Source organism: Musca vetustissima, unplaced genomic scaffold (genome assembly GCF_032173495.1).
Source record: "Musca vetustissima isolate MV318-11 ecotype Yass unplaced genomic scaffold, APGP_CSIRO_Mvet_v1 utg425937, whole genome shotgun sequence".
Classification (NCBI taxonomy): domain Eukaryota; kingdom Metazoa; phylum Arthropoda; class Insecta; order Diptera; family Muscidae; genus Musca; species Musca vetustissima.
In genome coordinates, this window is record NW_026877245.1 from 1 (window position 1) to 18049 (window position 18049).

An 18049-nucleotide genomic window follows, 5' to 3' on the forward strand; every position below is an offset into this window, starting at 1 on the left:
TAAATCCACGTTACACAAAGAAAACAGTTAAACACGGGGGTTCTTCTGTGATGGTATGGGGATGCTTCACGGCATCAGACGTGGGTCCAATTGACCAAATAGACGGAAAAATGACAGGTGTTATGTACTGAGATATCTTAGAAGAACACCTTTTAAATTATTATGCTGATGATTTGCCGTTGGCCTGGATATTTCAGCAGGACAACGACCCCAAGCACTGCTCAAAAGTAGTGAAGGACTGGATTGCGGCCAATCATATTAAAATGCTAGAGTGGCGAGCCCAAAGCCTGGACCTAAACCCCATTGAAAACCTTTGGGGTATCATAAAAAGAGCTGTCGCAGTTAGAAAGCCAGCAAACAAAGCATCCATGTGGGAAATTATAAAGGACGAATGGTATAAAATAACCCCAGAGCAATGTTCCAAACTCGTCAGTTCCATGAGCAAGAGATGTGCAGAAGTCATCCTACAAAAAGGATTTCCAACTAAATATTAACGTAATTTTAGTTCAAAAATATTAACAATTAACCTATTTACGTCCTAGTGACTTAATTATATGAGCAGCTTAAAATGAAGTTAATGCAGTTTTTTCGAATTATGTTTATTTTATGTTATAAAACGTTGAAATTAAGTTATTTTAGTTAATTTGTGTCTTTTTTATATTTACGTAATAAAGGTACTTTTATTTCATCCATAATCTATAAAATTGTCCTTTGCACTTATTGTTTTGTTTGAATGACTTAATTGTATGAGCACAAGTGTAACTTCTGAGGTATTCAATATTGTCAATATATTTTGAAAATGTGAACAGTATAAGAAAAGTGTAAGATTAGTCTTTGAGTTAGATTCGTTATCATTGTTGTTTTTATTCTGGATAATATTGATTCTATCTAGATTGAACTAATGTAGACTATCTCAGGTAAGCAGCTTGATTTTTTTTTTTTTTTTGGTCCTTACTTATTTAGTGTTGAATAACAAGATTCATACAATCTTCTAATATGATTTGTGAGAATATCTAAAAAAATATTTTTCTGCAAAATGTTACCGAATAAAATTATTTCACTTCAATTACATAAGTGTGCCAAAAATTATTTCACTTGTTTGTCGCATCAAAATGTTTATTACAAATTAACAAAAATACAAAAAAAAAAGCAACAAGAAATATCTTACAACTAAAAGCTTTCAACTCGACTGTATACTCACAATTATTGTTAACAACGAGGCAGAAGATGAAAAAAAAAACCAAAATGAATGATAATAAAATGGCGAAATACTATCAAAATAAATTTTTTACTGTTTGCTTCTATTGTGATTATTATTTCGCACTTAGCAAAAGTGCGAAATCATTTCACTTGTTGTCGCCTCCAGTTGTTGTTGTTGTTGCTGCTGTTTGTATGGGATTTTTGGTAATGATGCCGCCCTTGACTTTGGCCTTATTGGTGTTGCTGCTGTCAATGTGTTTCTTTTTAACTGCAACGAGAGGTAGACAAAGAGAGAAGCGAAAAAACATAAATAAAATCAAACAGAAAAGAAAAACGAAACGAAATATTAAAGTAATGGTCAATACCAGTAAATAAAATAAAGATAACATAACAAGAAAAAACAACTTGGTGTCTTTTTGCAAATAATTGTGTAGTTAATAAATCTATTTGTATATTTATTGTTTTCTTCTTCTTCTTTTTTCCTTTTTTGCGAATTTTTTTCCTCTTCAACGCCTTTTTATGTTTGCATTTGTAATGCTTGTGGGCTAACAAAAAAATCATTACACAATGTTACCAAAATTGGATTTTTATTTCATGACATGCTACTAACCAATGAGAATTTCATTGGCAGAATTTCTGAGATTAAAATTCTGAAAAATAAAATGTAGCCAAAATACCGATCTTTGGGATATAGCGTTTTAAGGGGGCTTCCCTAAAAGGTTAACCAATATTGATCATTTTAGTAGAAAGATTTACAACCATATCATAACCCAACATAATAAATTACAGCCAATTCTGTTGAAATATGTGCCCTAAAACCTCAAAATACCGAATTTTGGGAGGGGCAACATATATGATTTTTCGTATGCAAATCTGATACCCAACATGAAAAACATGTCTAAAACCACAAAAATACCGAATAACCGAAATACCGGTACCGATATTTTGGGGATACCCTAAAATGTTTACAAATATTGATTATTTTCAGTAGGAAGATTCAATACCCAATGTGAACGTAGCAAATTACAGCCAATTTGGTTGAAAAACAGATCAATAATCCCCATAATACTGGGCTATACCAAATCATCGACTGATATGCACTATTTTAAATAGCAAAGATCGTAGGAGTAAGTGCAATGCCAGTGCAATATTTCAAAGTTCTATTTCAAATATTACGATCCCTATCATGATATTAACAGACAGACGGACGGATAGCATTTTACGTAGAATTTTATTCTAATTAAAAATATATCTATTATATGTGGGGTCTCCAGAGAATATTTCATGTTTTGCAAACGTAATGACAAATTTAATATTCACTCCACAAAAAACATGCCTGAAGTTCTAAAAACAATGAAGCGGTTAATGGATACCGTTAATAGCGGTTATACTAATACTTCGACCAAGTTTTGGTAGAACAATTTGACACCAAATGATAACCCAATTCTATTGAAAATACGAATCCCATAATATCGAATAATGGGATGTCCCGTTATATATGGACTACCCTGAACCAAATAATGCCTTTTTTGAAGATATTCCACCCAATGTAACTCGAAAATATTAGTTTTAGGGGAAAATATTGATAGATTTCTCGTAAAGTATAGCTCAAACAATTTCAGATTTGGTCGTTGGAAGGGTGACATTTCGTAATAAACAAATTATTTTGCTGCTTTTTTGTTTGGCGCATTCAGTTGTGAGTTATAGGGTGTTAAAAATGGAAGTGACAAAGAGAAAATTCGGTACATTTTACAGTTTTTCTTTGACAAAGGCGAAAATGCTAGCAAAGCGGCTCCGATACTGTAACAGCCAATTATGTGCCATTTTGGTTTCGAAGATTCCGTTCAGAAAATTTTTATGTTAAAGATGTACCTCGCACAGGTAGGCAGTTCGTCGAAAATGTCGATAAAATCGGAGAAATGCATTTTAAATGACAACAAATCATACAACAAAACGGTGCATATTTGGCTCAAATCGGACATTCCGAAGCATATTAAATAAAGTCCTATAATTCATATAAAAATAATGGATTAATTTTTCCCCAACCTAATATGAATTTTCAACCAATTTGGATGACAAATGTGCCCATAATAAAAATTAATAAAATTAATTCATGGGAGACAGATCAGGATTGCTAAATTTTTGAACCGGATCAGATTCAGGCTACTCAGAAACATGATCTATGTTGAATTTGCCCCTGTGGGTTCTTAATGTACTCGCCAAAGACTTTTCATCCTTATAAGGATGTTCAACACCCCAGACCATGACCTCGATTTTGTGTCACAGTGTAATCGGTGATGAAAAAATTGAGGTTTTGGACAAGAAAAATTTGATACGCAAATTTCGATACTTTGAAGGTTTTAGCCGTATTTTCAAACCAAAGTGATTATTATTTTCATACTTCAGGGTTTTGAACGCGGAACCCGACATTTTTAAATACATATTTTCCAACCGATGTGGTCTAATTTGGCATTCTGGATTTTCGGTTGGCAAAAAAACCTCTTCCCAGAAAATTTTCAATATTCATATGTCCATGTTTTGACATATCCCCTGTATAATGGTTCCGATTCATTTTTGTTATTTTGAAGGGTTTTGCAGTACTTTTCCACAAAAGTGGTTAAAATTGTATTCCAGGAGCTTGGAAATCAAATATATATTTTAATAAATTTTTCGTTATAGGTCCATGTTTTATTTTTGTTTTTGTTTTGTATTATTAGTTTTAAGTTCATAAACCCTGGATAAATTATCCCTTCTTATTGTATTAGTCTCGGGAGCAAGGATGTACGTAACTTTAACTGATGTATACCCACATTTTATGTCTCATTTCATGTTAAAGCTAGGTGCTGTAATTTATGTCACTGCATTACGATAATACATTATAGTCATAAGTCTTTAATCTTATGTATATTATTTATATATTAACATTGTTTAAAAAAAGACTGAATAAATATAAACTAAACTTTAATAAACTTTTCGTTATAGGTCCATGTTATTTGATATAGGTCTCATATATCTGTTACGCGTCATTTTCTTTATGTTGACATGGAAAACGAAAAATATATTTTATGAAACTTGTCGATATAAGACCACGTTACGACGTAGCCTTTAAAGGTTTCACACACATATTCCCACCAATATGGCCATAATTTCGCATACCAAGATCATGGAGTGCCAGAAACATTATTGCGGAACTATTTTGATATTGTGGTTTGTAAGACATTAGCCGAATTTTTCCATCCATGTGACTTAAATTTGGTATTCCAGATTTCTTATGAATAAAAAACTTTTTTCCAGATTGTTTTTATTTATTTTTTAACTAGCAAACATTATTAACACTTTTGGAACCATTTAGTACCTGTGTTCTCTTATAGTACTTTTTTCCAAAACTACCACCATATCTCAGCACTACACACCAATTCTGACTAAATTTAGCTCTATACAAAATTTGTTGTAATTTTTTACCCTTTGTAGTCGTGTAAAATTTCCCAATTTCAAATATAGCTTCACCCAAATCCAAATTAAGTACCAGTTAGTAAACATCAACGGAAATCATATTACTTAATTTCAGGATTGCAGCTCTATCGGTTAGCTTTTATTCCAAACTGTACCAAATTTAGTGTCATTTAGTACACATAAGTAGACATTTCCAACAACAGTAATCCTAACTTCAAATTTCAAGATTCTAGCTCTATCGTTTCACTCAAATCCACATTTGGTACTATTTTGTACTCATTAGTACAAATTTCCAAAACTTCCTACATAGACCAATCCTACACCCCAACTGTAACCCTAACTCCAAATTTCAGGATTCCAGCTTATTGGTTCACCCAAAATTTAAATTATACAAAATTTAGTACACATTAGTACGAACTTCCTACAAAGTCCAATCCTACATTCCAACAGTGATCCTACCATCAAATTTCAATATTCCAGCTCTATCGGTTCTCCCAAATCCAAATTTGGTACCATTTAGTACAAATTTTCTACATAGGTCAATACTACATACCAACAAAGATCGTAACTCCAAATTGCAGGATTCCAGCTCTACCAGTTCAGACAAAATTCAAATTGTACAAATTTAGTATAATTTAGTACCCATAAGTATGAATTTCCAAAACTACATCCATAACCCAATCCTACACTCTATCATTAACCTTATTTCCAAATTTCAAGGTTTCCAGCTCAACCAAATTTAGTACACATTAGTACGAATTTCCAAAATTTTCCACAAAGCCCAATCCTACACCCCAAAAGTGATCCAAACGTCAAATTTCAAAATTCCAGCTCAATCGGTTCACTCAAACCCGCATTTGGTAACATTTAGTACAAATTTCCAAAACTTCATCGCATCGGTTCACCCAAAATTTAAATTGTACAAAATTTAGTTCACATTAGTAGAAATTTCCTAAATAGCTCAATTCTACCCCAACAATTATCCTAACTCCAAATGTAAAGCTTCCAGCTCTATCGGTTCACCCAAATCCAAATTTGGTACCATATAGTACACATTAGTATTTATTTTCAAAATTCCCTACATACCATAATCCTACACCCCAACAGTGATCATGACTCCAAATTGCATTGTTCCAGCTCTATCGGTTCACCCAAATCCTAATTGTTCCAATTATAGTACGATTTAGTACTTTTCGTACACATAAGTAAAAAACTTCGACGGTAATGTTAATTTAAATTTTCAGGATTCCAACTCGATTTGTACCTCCAAATTAAATTTGTACCGAATATAGTACTTTTCGCTTCCAATGCCAGCTCGTTATATCGACCCTGCTTCTCAACCTTAATTTGCGTTCCAAATTTCAATTTCCATTCACATGCTACGAAAATGTACTAAATTTAGTACATTTTAGTACTTTCCTCATGCTTATAGTTTGAATGTCCAAAAAACCCTTTGCTATATCTATTCTACACCCCATAAGTGACCCTCATTTAAAATTTAAGAGTTCTAGCTCCACCAGTTCGCTAAATACAAATGGTATCACATTTAGCACTTTTCGTACCGTTCTAGTACGAATTTCCTAAAACCCAGCCTTATCTGTCACCTTTGGACCAAGAATGGGTGGGGTTCCCTTAACTAAGTCAAATGAGTTTTTCTTTGTTTCTTACACTTTTCCACATTTTCTAATAATATTTATTCCAAATTGTTGTAAGCCTGTGTTATTGCTAGCCGAACTAAATGCCATAAACTCTGTCTGGCTATTTGGTTAGTTAGTTATTTCAATTGAGGTTATTTGTACAGGAATTTATGAAGGCTGTTTTTCTTTCTTTTTTTTGCGCATTTATGAATTGTGTTTTTTATGTCTTTGTCCTGCCTGTTTTGTTATTGGTGTTTTTGTGAGCTATTTTCTCGCACAGTTTTGCTACGAATAAATAATCATGATTTATTTCAAAGAATTCATTCATTCTCTGCCTTTTTGTATCATTTTCTGTCTTTTATGCTTTGCCGTAGATTTGTTGTTGTCTCATAGACTACAACAACAACACCAACGATGACGGCGCCGACAAGTTCGCCCTATGGCACAGCTTTTATAAGCTGGGGGTAATGTTAAGTGCTGTTGTTGTCTGTTACACTTGCTAACATAGCTAACGGATAGACTAAGTGACTGGTCGGTTGGTTCGCTGCTTAGCTCGTTGCTTGTTGGCTTAATGTGCCTGTACTACAACGTTTGTCTGACTGTTGTTGTTGGCGGTCGTTTAGATTCATTCACTATTCGATGGTATTTTTTTTTCTAGTTTGTGTGTGGGTTGCTACTACTTCGATTTTGGCATAATGGTGGTAATACCTTTTACTGTGACAAAAATGTTGCTGACAATAACAATGGAATGTTAACTAGTATTGTTGTTGTTTTTGTTGGCTTTTCAGATTTGCGTTTGTTTATTAAAGCAGAATTGGAAATTGCCATTATTTGAAGTGATTGCAGTAACTATTTTGATTCACCATTTCTATACTGAAAGTGAGAGGATGAAACTAGAAGTAGCTGTATCAATATATTTTAGGATAATTGTTTTTGACTTGGAATAATAGAACTTATTGAAATAAATAACAGATTTTGTATATAAAATCTATTTATAATAAAAAGCAAAATATATCATAAAATGAAATATATAATATCATAAAAATGAAATATATTCCTAAAAAAATTGTAAGAATAATCTTTAGTATTAGAACATATTAGATTTAAAAAATTAGAGAGAATGTGTAAATTCCTACAAGTTTTATTATTCTTTATCGATTCCTGACTTAACTACTGACAAAGAAAATCTGGAATTTTAATGCTGGAGTTGAGATTGTTATTTTATTTTACGCTCACAAGTCTACAATCGGAAAGTGAAAAACACCTCTCAATACGAGTAAAGAATGCGAGTCATGTCAGGTGCTTCACAGTACTCTTTTCGGGGATTGGATCTTTTGCGTGCTACTCATAACGAAATACTAAAAATAATTTTTTCAGCTGAACACGGCTAGGTCTCGAACCTAGGTCCTCGGAGCAACACAAATGTTGCCAGACCACTTAGCGTTCTGAGCCATCAACACACTTCCAAAGCGGTTGCGCAAAAACATGTGTATACCATGGAAGAAATTGTAGGTGTGTGGATTAATTATCCATCGCTACAACGAAAATCTGCTTTGAAAAGGACTGTTCCTAGAATGAAGACAAATGTCGAACTTTGACAAATTTGAATTTAATTCGCGGAATAAATACAAGTTATCAACGTACGACCTTTGTAAAGCCACATAGCCCAATATACCTGATGAGTCGCTTAACCAACGGCGAAACGCGTCGCATAATGGTGGGTACGTAGGTTCTTCTCCTGGCTTTCCCTTTCATTGCAAAACTTAGATCATCAAGCTCGACTCGAAAGAGTATAAAGAACCACTTAATAATAAAACTATATACAGTGAACTCTCGATAATGTGAACACTCGAACTGACATTAAAATACTTAAAAAAATCAGGAAATTAGCGGTAAAAAAGCTGACTAAATTGTAAATGTGAACAAATCGAATAAAAAAAGCCGCATTCGACAGCCCTATCCGTTCTGGCATTCCTGCAAAATTAATACGGCTATGGAGGATAAATTTAAGGATAAGCATTCAGACAAGGTTACAGTTTGTCGTGTGATCTTTTTAACATATTGCTGGAAAAAATCATACAAGAAGCAAAGATGAACAGAAATGTCACTCTGTACACCGAACAACCCATGTTACACATGTGGAACATTGCGAGAGGTAACAGCTACATTTGAACAAATTGAAACGGACTCTTCAAAGTGGGTCTGACAGTAAATGGTGAGAAGAACAAGCTGGTGGTGTCAACGCGAAAGACGTCCAATAGACTCGGACTAACTGTGGAACTTGAAACAGCTTCGAGGTAGTGAAGGATTTTATATACCTCGGTATCGCCATAAGCAAAACTAATAATATCAGCTTTGAAATCCGGAGAAGGATAGTGTTGGCCAAATGATGCTACTATGCTCTAAGTAAGTAGTTTAGAAACAAGGCCACCTCTCCCAGACCAAACTCACACATTACAAGACGCAGATACAACCCGTGCTGTTATATGGATCTGAAGCATGGGTACTTACGCAAGCAGATGATACAGCTCTTGGAGTATTTGAGAAAAAAATTCTTCGACAAATTTATGGGCCGATCTGCGTCGACTATGAATGTCGCCTTCTAATGGGCCAATGTTGTTCTCGGACATCGACATAGTCAGACGTAACGAGCTGCAGCGACTACGTTGGTTAAGTCATGTTGTCAAAATGGATAAGAATGCCCCAGCTCAAAAGGCACATAAAATCGAGCCAACTGATGGTTCACGTAGAAGGTGAAGGCCACGATTTCAGTGGAAAAATGAAGTGGAAGACAAAATCTCGAAACGAGGTCTTTTAAGTTGGAGGAGATACGCAAAAGACCGACATGCTTGGAAACCTTTTTTAAGCTCGGCTTTTGAAACTAACGTTCTGTCATAAGCCAGCTAAGTAAAGAATGACCTTTGTGAAGTAATCTAGATCGTCGTTGACGATGTTGAACTGTAGTTTCGGAATCATCTTTGAGCTGTACATCGCATGCTAAAAACACCCATAGCACCCGTAAAAAAGAACAATCGTTTATGGGGCTGTTTATCCTGTCAATAGAAAATATGTAGCATTTTTAGAGGACCATTGACATGGAATCGGACGAAATTAAATTTGCGATCTACATAGGTATATATGTCATTCTGAAATCTATGCAAAATTACATGCCAATCGAGCTGACTTGGAATATTTTGTGGAGCATTTTTTTTTTTTTTTTTTTTTTGAAAACGAGTTTATTTAGTTCAAAATGTCGAGAAATCGGACGAAAATATATATGGGAGCTATAGCCATATCTAATCCATTGAGATTTAAGACACTTTATCCTATACTCAATTCAATACGATACACAAAATTTCGTCTGAATCGGACACACTTTGGAAGTTTGGTGTGTCATTTACATAATATCGAACGAAAATATATATCTGATCGCATTTCAATGAAATTGAATACGCTTTATCCTACACTCAATTCAATACACTATACTAGATTTCATGTCAATCGAACAAAACTTGGGAGTTTGGTGTGTCATTTACATAAAATCGAATAAAAATAAAATATGGGAGGTATATCTAAATCTGAACCGGTTTTCACCACCATTTCAATAGGGTTCAGCCTTGGGCCAAAGAAATGAGCTTTACCAACTCACTCGGATAAGAAATGCGATCTGTATTTTTTAAATGTTATATCAACAGACGGACATGCAATAATCGACTCAGAAAATGATACTTGGCATATTCTCAAAAGGAACCATGTGTCTATCTCGTTTCCTTCGATAAAGACACCTCCTTTAACCCCGTCAACAGCATTTTATGGCGACTCGTTGACCACACATTTCCTCTGGATGTGCAGGGATAAAGAATAGCCCTTGGGTGCCAAATCACGGCCCTGGCGGATAATTTGGAGTGTATATTAAATCGTCGGATATCCCAACAATGAAATAAATGCTTGATCTGAATAAAATTTTATGTCGATTGCTGAAATCACGATAGAGGTCGCAATATTTAAGATAGAGCTCAAAGTACATATGGGATGTTTGGTACACCAAATGGGATATATCGGGATTTTGAGCACGTTTTTAGGCGAATTGGGTAACACTATGGGTAACATATATCCTTACCAAGAATTATCAATATCACGCGTCATTTTCGATATATTCGAAGTCCTATTCCAACCTGAATGTCAGTACTTTGGTATTTCGTTTTCTCCGGCGTTGGATGCCACTGTTCTGGACAGCTTTTACTTTCAACAAGACGGCGCTACGTCCCACATAAGCAACTAAACAATTGATCTTTATGGGAAATATTCGGAACTGTGTTCTCTCGAAGAAGTGATCATAATTGGCTATCAAGATCTAGCGATTACTTTCTTTAGAGACTGTCAGAAAAGATATAAGGACCAGAGTCGATTCAATACATTAAACAGTCACTTTCCGATTTTACTATGCAAAATTTCATAAAATTAGCGTGCTCATGGTTAGCAATTTTTATACCCTTCACCACACTGTGGTACAGGGTATTATGTCTTTGTGCATATGTTTGTAACAGGCAAAAGGAATCGATATAGACACATGGTTCCTTTTGAGAATATGCATAGAATCACTTTCTGAGTCGATTTAGGCATGTCCGTCCGTCTGTTGATGTTAAATTGTAAACAAAGTACAGGTCGCATTTATGATCCGATTTGGATGAAATTTGGCACAGCTCACTTATTTGGCCCAAGGACGAACCCTATTGAAATTGGGAAAAATCGGTTCAGATTTAGATATAGCTCCCATATATATTTTCGTCCGATTTAAGGTAAATGAGGTAATAAAGTCCCTAAATATCTTGCACGATTTGCACGAAATTTGGTACAGCCTAATAAACTAGGTCTAGAATGATGTGTGCCAAGTTTCGTGAAAATCGATTCAGATTTAGATATAGCTCCCATATATAGCTTCGCCAGATTTTAGGTAAATGGTGCACCAAAGTCCATGAAAATCATTTGATTAGCACGAATATTGGCAGAGCGTATTGAATTAGGTCTAGAATGATGTGTGCTAAGTTTCGTGAAAATCGGTTCAGATTTAGATATAGCTCCCATATATAGTATCGCCCGATTTTATGTAAATGGTGTACCAAAGTCTCTAAGTCTCCAAAATCTGAACCGATAAATCGGTAAATGGTGTACCAAATTCCCATATATATTTCGATTTGCACGAAATTTGGTATAGCCCACTGAATTAAATCTAGAATGATGTGTGCTAAGTTTCGTGAAAATCGGTTCAGATTTAGATATAGTTTCCATATATAGTATCGCCCGATTTTAGGTAAATGGTACACCAAAATCCCTTCAAATCTTTTGATTGGCAAGAATTTTGGCACCGCGTACTAAATTAAGTCTAGAATGATAGCTAGGCCGATTGACACAACGTACTGAAGTTAATATAAATTAATCTTTGGCAGGTTGGCTTGAAATCGGTTCAGATATAGATATAACATAGCTTCCATATATAATTTCGACTTATTTATATTGAGTGTACACCAAATTATCAATGAGTGTCTGATTGAGATTAAATTTTAAACAGTACAGCGACGTCTTTTCGGATACATATGTTGAATATACCCAAAGTGGTGAAGGGTATCATAGATCGGCCCAGTCCGACTATACTACTTTCCTTACTGGTTCTGATTTTGTTTTTGTTATTAACGACATACCTTCTTTTTTATTATAAGATAAATATTCGATCATTTATCCCGAAAAAATAAAATGTTCTTCCAATGTAGCACTTCTTAATATAAAACCTAAATTTCTCAAAAGTTTTGTTTCAAAATACAAAATTTGTTTCGAAATGGTGTTGTTGATCTCTGCCACCACTTACAAGGTTACACACCCATTACTTTTTCCATTCGATTACATTCCATTTGCTGACGTTTTGTCTATCACCTCTCTTTTAGTTGTTTTAATTTTTGTTGTCGTTATTCCAATATCTAGCACACCATGAAGTAGCATTTTGTTATTGCAATTGTAAATTTGTCTGTCTGTTTGTTCGTTTCACATTTAATTTACGCAACAACAACTACAAAAAATGTAAATGAACTTCATCTCTAGCTATGGATGTTTATTAGATTTTCACATTCAAATTCAAAAGCTAAAATGTAATCATTTTTGTTTTTCTTTTTTTCCTTTTAACTTTGAATGCAAAACGAAATATTTTTTGGTGAAACATTGTCGTTTTGCGTGTCAGTGTGTATGTCGTCAAATGAATGTGAAATGTTCGGCTCGACTGCACTTTATACTCTTTCTCCGGTCTCATGCAATTTGTCGAAATTTATGTTTGTACTTCATCGAAATGGGAATGGCAGAGGATGGAAGGAAGGTCATCGTCATCACAGCGTAACATAAATATATATTTTTTGGGGTGGGGAAACAACTATATTTGTCGATGTGTAATGAAATTAGAGTGACATTTTTACATTTTTTTTGGAGAAGAAAATACTAATGGATTAGAATTTCAAATTCATTGTTGACATATCAACGAATGTGCCAAATATTAATAATATTTATAACAATGTTGTTTGTTTGCTATAAATTTTGCATATCTGAATAAATACATAATATTCGTTGATCACTAATCTGGTCGAATGCAAAACTGAGAAGCTATAGTCTATTAGTCTAAAATTGAAATGAAAATTCATCAGATTTGAAAATATTAGATTTTAATGATAATTAAAAACCCAAATGCCAAATTTTTACTAGAATTTGGTTGGGCAAATTTGAAAAGAAAAGTACCGAACAAATAATAAATTATCGTAAGGAAATTTGTTACTCAATAAAAAATGTCAAATTATTTATTTGAGTTTTGCCTGTAAGGCAAAGCTCTTTCGAGTCGAGCCTAATGCCATGAAAAGGAAATCCATCATTCGACGTTGGTTAAACGGCTCATCAGGCATATTGGGTTATGTGTCTTTACAACGATCGCTAAGTTCAATCTGTGAATTAAATTCAAATTTATCAAGGTCCGACATTAGTCGTCACTCTAGAAACCGACCTTTTAAAATCAGATTTTTGTTGTAGCGAAGGATAATAAATCCCCACGCATACAATTGCTCCTATGGTTAGCTAACATCTCCCCCAATTTAGCTAAAATCTCTTTTATATTGGAAGCTTTACAAGAAGTGTACTAGGGCTTCTATATTTATTTCTGTGTTGTCCGACGCTATCTGACATTTCTACTAAAAAATTGGAACATTTTAAGTATGAACGTACTCAGCACAGTATGACGTGTTTCTTATGATTTGAAACATTTTAATTTAGGAAAAAAATAATTTAACTTTTGGATTAAATTTCTCAATTTTTACATGAAGTTATTCGTGGAAGAAGGTGCTATCACACATCGGATGAAAAAAGCTTGATTTTAACCGGTTAAAATGTAGAATTGATGGTATCATTTACCGACCAGCCCTGATTTGGCGCCCAAGGACTACTTTCTTTCCACAATTTTTGTCACCTGAAGATGCTGATTAACCGTTCAGAAACCATTTTTCAGATAATAAATATTCACATTTTTTCCATTCCATTTGCAAATCCTCGAAATGTTCACCATAATATATATTTAATTAGAAATCTTCCTTTTGAAATTGGGTCTATTTATAGGATAGCCCCATATAACGGTACCCTCCAATGTTCGGAATTTTGATAAGCACTTTTTGCAATCGGTTTGGCATCAATTTGATATTTTGAATTCCCATTAGGTAGAAAAAATTCCTACCAAAAATATCTATTTTGATTCTTATTTCCTGATATTTCACATAGAGCAATAACCCCATTATTCGGTATTTTGTAGATTTTGGGCACGTTTTTATACACTTCACCACTATATGGTATAGGGTATTATATCTTTGTACATATGTTTTTAACAGGCAAAAGGAATCAAGATAGACCCCTTGTTCCTTTTAAAAATATGCATCGACTCACTTTCTGAGTCGATTTATTCATATCCATCTGTCCATGTATTACAAGTCGCATTTATAATCCGATTTAGATGAAATTTGGACCATGTCACTTATTTGGCCCAAGGACGAACCCTATGAAATTGGAGAAAATCGCTTCAAATTTTGTATAGCTCCTATATATAGTTTCGTCCAATTTTATGTAAATGGAATACCATACTGCCAATATTTGTCCGATTTGCACAGAGTACTGAATTAGGTTCTGATTGATATATGCGAAGTGTTGTTGAAATCGATTCAGATTTAGATTTGTCCGATTGAGACAAAAGTTTGCATAGCGTTTTGAAGTTTCTGCATGTTGACTTCCGTGAAATTTTGTTTGAATCGGTTCAGATTTAGATATAGCTCCCATATATATTTTCGTCCGATTTTAAGAAAATGGAACAACATACTGCCAATATCTGTCCGATTGAGACAACAGTTTGCACAGTGTACTTAATTATGTCCTAATTGATGTATGCTAAGTTTTGTTGGAATCGGTTCAGATTATATGTAAATGGAGCACCGAGGACCTTCTGTTCGTTCTATATTCACGAAATTTAGCAGCGGGTATGGAATTTAGTCAAGAATGCTTTTTGTTAAGTTTGAAATCGGTTCAGATTTAAATATAGCTCACATCATCGTTCGTATTCTATTTGCACGATATTATGTTGTTGAAATCTGTACAGAAATCTCTCATTTATTTTTGTCCGATTTAGTCCGCAGGTTTAGATATAGTTTCCATACATTTTCATCCGATTTCATCTAAATGGTGTACCAAATAACTAACGTTTGTGCGATTAGGACGAATTAGTGCACAACGTACCAAATGGAACCTTGAATAATGAGTGTTGGATTTTGTGTCGAGAAAAATGTTGGATAGCGCACTGTGTTGCACGAAACCAAATGGTGAGGATACCAAGGTTGCTCAAATTCTTCCATTTTTATATTGATATTATACATATTTTGCTCGATTTCATACAAATGATTCAGATTCAATTTACTATGCTATGTCTATTCTATCTACAGGATATTATACATATGAGCATCTCTTGTATTTACCCAAAGTGGTGAAGTGTACCATATAATCGGCATCGTCCGACTTTTGAACATCCCTTATTGGTTTCTTTTAAATAAATTTAATTTTAAATTTAAAGTTAATTTAACCATTTTTTTTTTATTACGGCAGCACACCTGCGAGGAATTGAATATATAAAGCGCTCAATTTGATCCTTGGATATACTACATCTCGCATCCAGAACCTTCGGGAAGATGTTATGTTTGTTTCTGAATTTGTTTTGATTTCGTTGGCCATTATAAAAGGTTTGTCAATCTGAAACAACATAACAGGCGATATAATTTCTTCAGCGAAGGGAACCAAAGCATTTTCAACACATTTATATAAACAATCCGATGTATTACTTCACAAACTCCATTAAAAGAAAAATAGCCCCATATCATTATTGACCCACCTGCATGCTTCCCAGTACCCTTGCAATACTGAAGCTTGAGCCTTTCATTTTTTTGACTTTCTCACAGTAATTTTTTTCGTGTCTGTGCCTTTAATCTTAAACTTTACTTCATGCGAGGACATAATATTTATCCACTGTGTCGGTATTTTTCAGTAATATTTTTTCACACATTTTATTTTTTCGATTCACGTTTTCAAATTGTCCTTTTGACTGATTGCAGATTACTAGGAAAGTAATCGGAATTGTCTACATAAATGAGATTTTTATTACCAAAATTTATACAATTAAACGTCAGAGTTTATGCAGATTACTCGGAAAATAACTTTAGAGAATCTCGGAAAAAATCTAATAGCAGAGACGTCGGCAAAATAATGACTTGTTACCAACAAGTCCAAAATGTACTTATAACTCATCAAGACCCTATTATTCACAATATTTGATTCCCGATTTGTCAAACATATCGTAAATTTTCACAGCCGTCACTACTTAAGCTATTAGTTCGCAATAGTTTAGTTTTGCAAATTAGCTAATCCAAACAAATTGTTTTTAATGACATCATCTTGACAATAACAACAACTCAAGCAAATCATAGCAAAGAAACTAAATGGCTTATAACGGCAACTTACGTGGTTGCAATGTATGCATGATGGCTCGAATAGGTCAATCAACCAAAACCTAACAATAGCAACAACAACTATTAATGATTTTAAACCCAAAAACAACAGTAGAATCATCAACACAAAAGATTTCCAAACTCTTTACGAAGTGTTTCAAAACAGTAACCAAATTTGGATGAATTTGCGTGGTTACTTTAATTTCCAAATAAAAAAAAACATCTCCATATTTTTGCAAAGCTACACTCCATAGATTTGTAATTCCTCTCTATTGGCGGGCTATGAATAATCCACCACTTGAGTGGCTTCTAGGCAATATTAGCCACTTAAAAGTGGCCACTTATAAGGTATTTTTTTAGAATTCGCAATAATTCAATATTAAGAGATTATCTGTAGCACTTGAATGGAGGTTTTACATATTTTTTGAGATGTACTTCAGATTTATTTTGCGTTTAACAAAAAAATATTCAAATAAATCATTTGGCTACTGCCACACACACTTACTGGTTATTAATGTATCCGGATCGGCTAGCTTCTCACTTGCACTTTTATCGTGTTCATGAACTTTTTTGCGCAATTTTTTCAAGTAGGCCTCTTTGTATTCTTCGCTTGGTTTACCACCCAAACCATAGCTGACTTCAACGGCCGTTAATGGTATGACTGTAGAGGAGACCGGCACCAAATCTGTTAGAGGAGAACAAAAAAAACAACAATAACAAAAATCGTGTTGTATATAAAAACAAGTTTTGCAATAACAACAATAAAAAAATTACAAACAAAAATAAATAAATAATACGAATACCACTTGTTATGGCATCTAAGAGAATGTCAAATTCAACAAGTAAATCCTACGCTTTTAAAATCGCAATATATCATGCTAATGTTGAATCGCAAAAAATGGTCTAGAGCATATTTGGCTAAGCAGTATAACAGCTTTTCAAATGGTTGTAAGAAAATAGCTTAAATATTTAAAAGTTCCGATCAGTTTATTTCTAAAGAATATTTTTTTCAGGTCACCCATCTATACAAGGCGTGGATTTTTTAAAGAATATTTTCTGAGCTCATCTATACAAGGCGTGGATTTTTTAAAGAAAATTTTTTCTGAGCTCATCTATACAAGACGTGGATTTTTTAAACAAAATTTTGCTCTGAGCTCATCTATACAAGGCGTGGAGTTTTTAAAGGAAATTTTTTTCAGAGCTCATCTATACAAGGCGTGGATTTTTTAAAGAAAATTCTTCTTTTTTAAAGAAAATTTTTTTCTGAGCTCATCTATATAAGGCGTGGATTTTTTAAAAAATATTTTTCTAGGGTCTTCTATATAAGGCGTGGATTTTTTAAAGAATATTTTTCTAGGGTCTTCTATATAAGGCGTGGATTTTTTAAAGAATATTTTTCTAGGGTCTTCTATACAAGGCGTGGATTTTTTAAAGAATATTTTTCTAGGGTCTTCTATACAAGGCGTGGATTTTTTAAAGAATATTTGTCTAGGGTCTTCTATATAAGGCGTGGATTTTTTAAAGAATATTTGTCTAGGGTCTTCTATACAAGGCGTGGATTTTTTAAAGAATATTTGTCTAGGGTCTTCTATATAAGGCGTGGATTTTTTTAAAGAATATTTTTCTAGGGTCTTCTATACAAGGCGTGGATTTTTTAAAGGCGTGGATTTTTTAAAGAATATTTTTCTAGGGTCTTCTATA

The 18049-nt window shown here is 33.7% G+C and overlaps 1 protein-coding gene across 1 annotated transcript; it reads right to left on the minus strand.

Annotated features, from left to right (window-relative positions):
• Positions 1 to 1346: 1346 nt before the first annotated feature.
• LOC133321843 (uncharacterized) lies at positions 1347 to 17046 on the minus strand (the record flags this gene model as incomplete). The annotated part of the gene is made up of 2 exons (XM_061530914.1): positions 1347 to 1468; positions 16854 to 17046. Coding segments are annotated over 2 exons (315 nt in total), but the record flags the coding sequence as incomplete, so codon positions are not given.
• Between the last annotated feature and the right edge of the window lie 1003 nt (positions 17047 to 18049).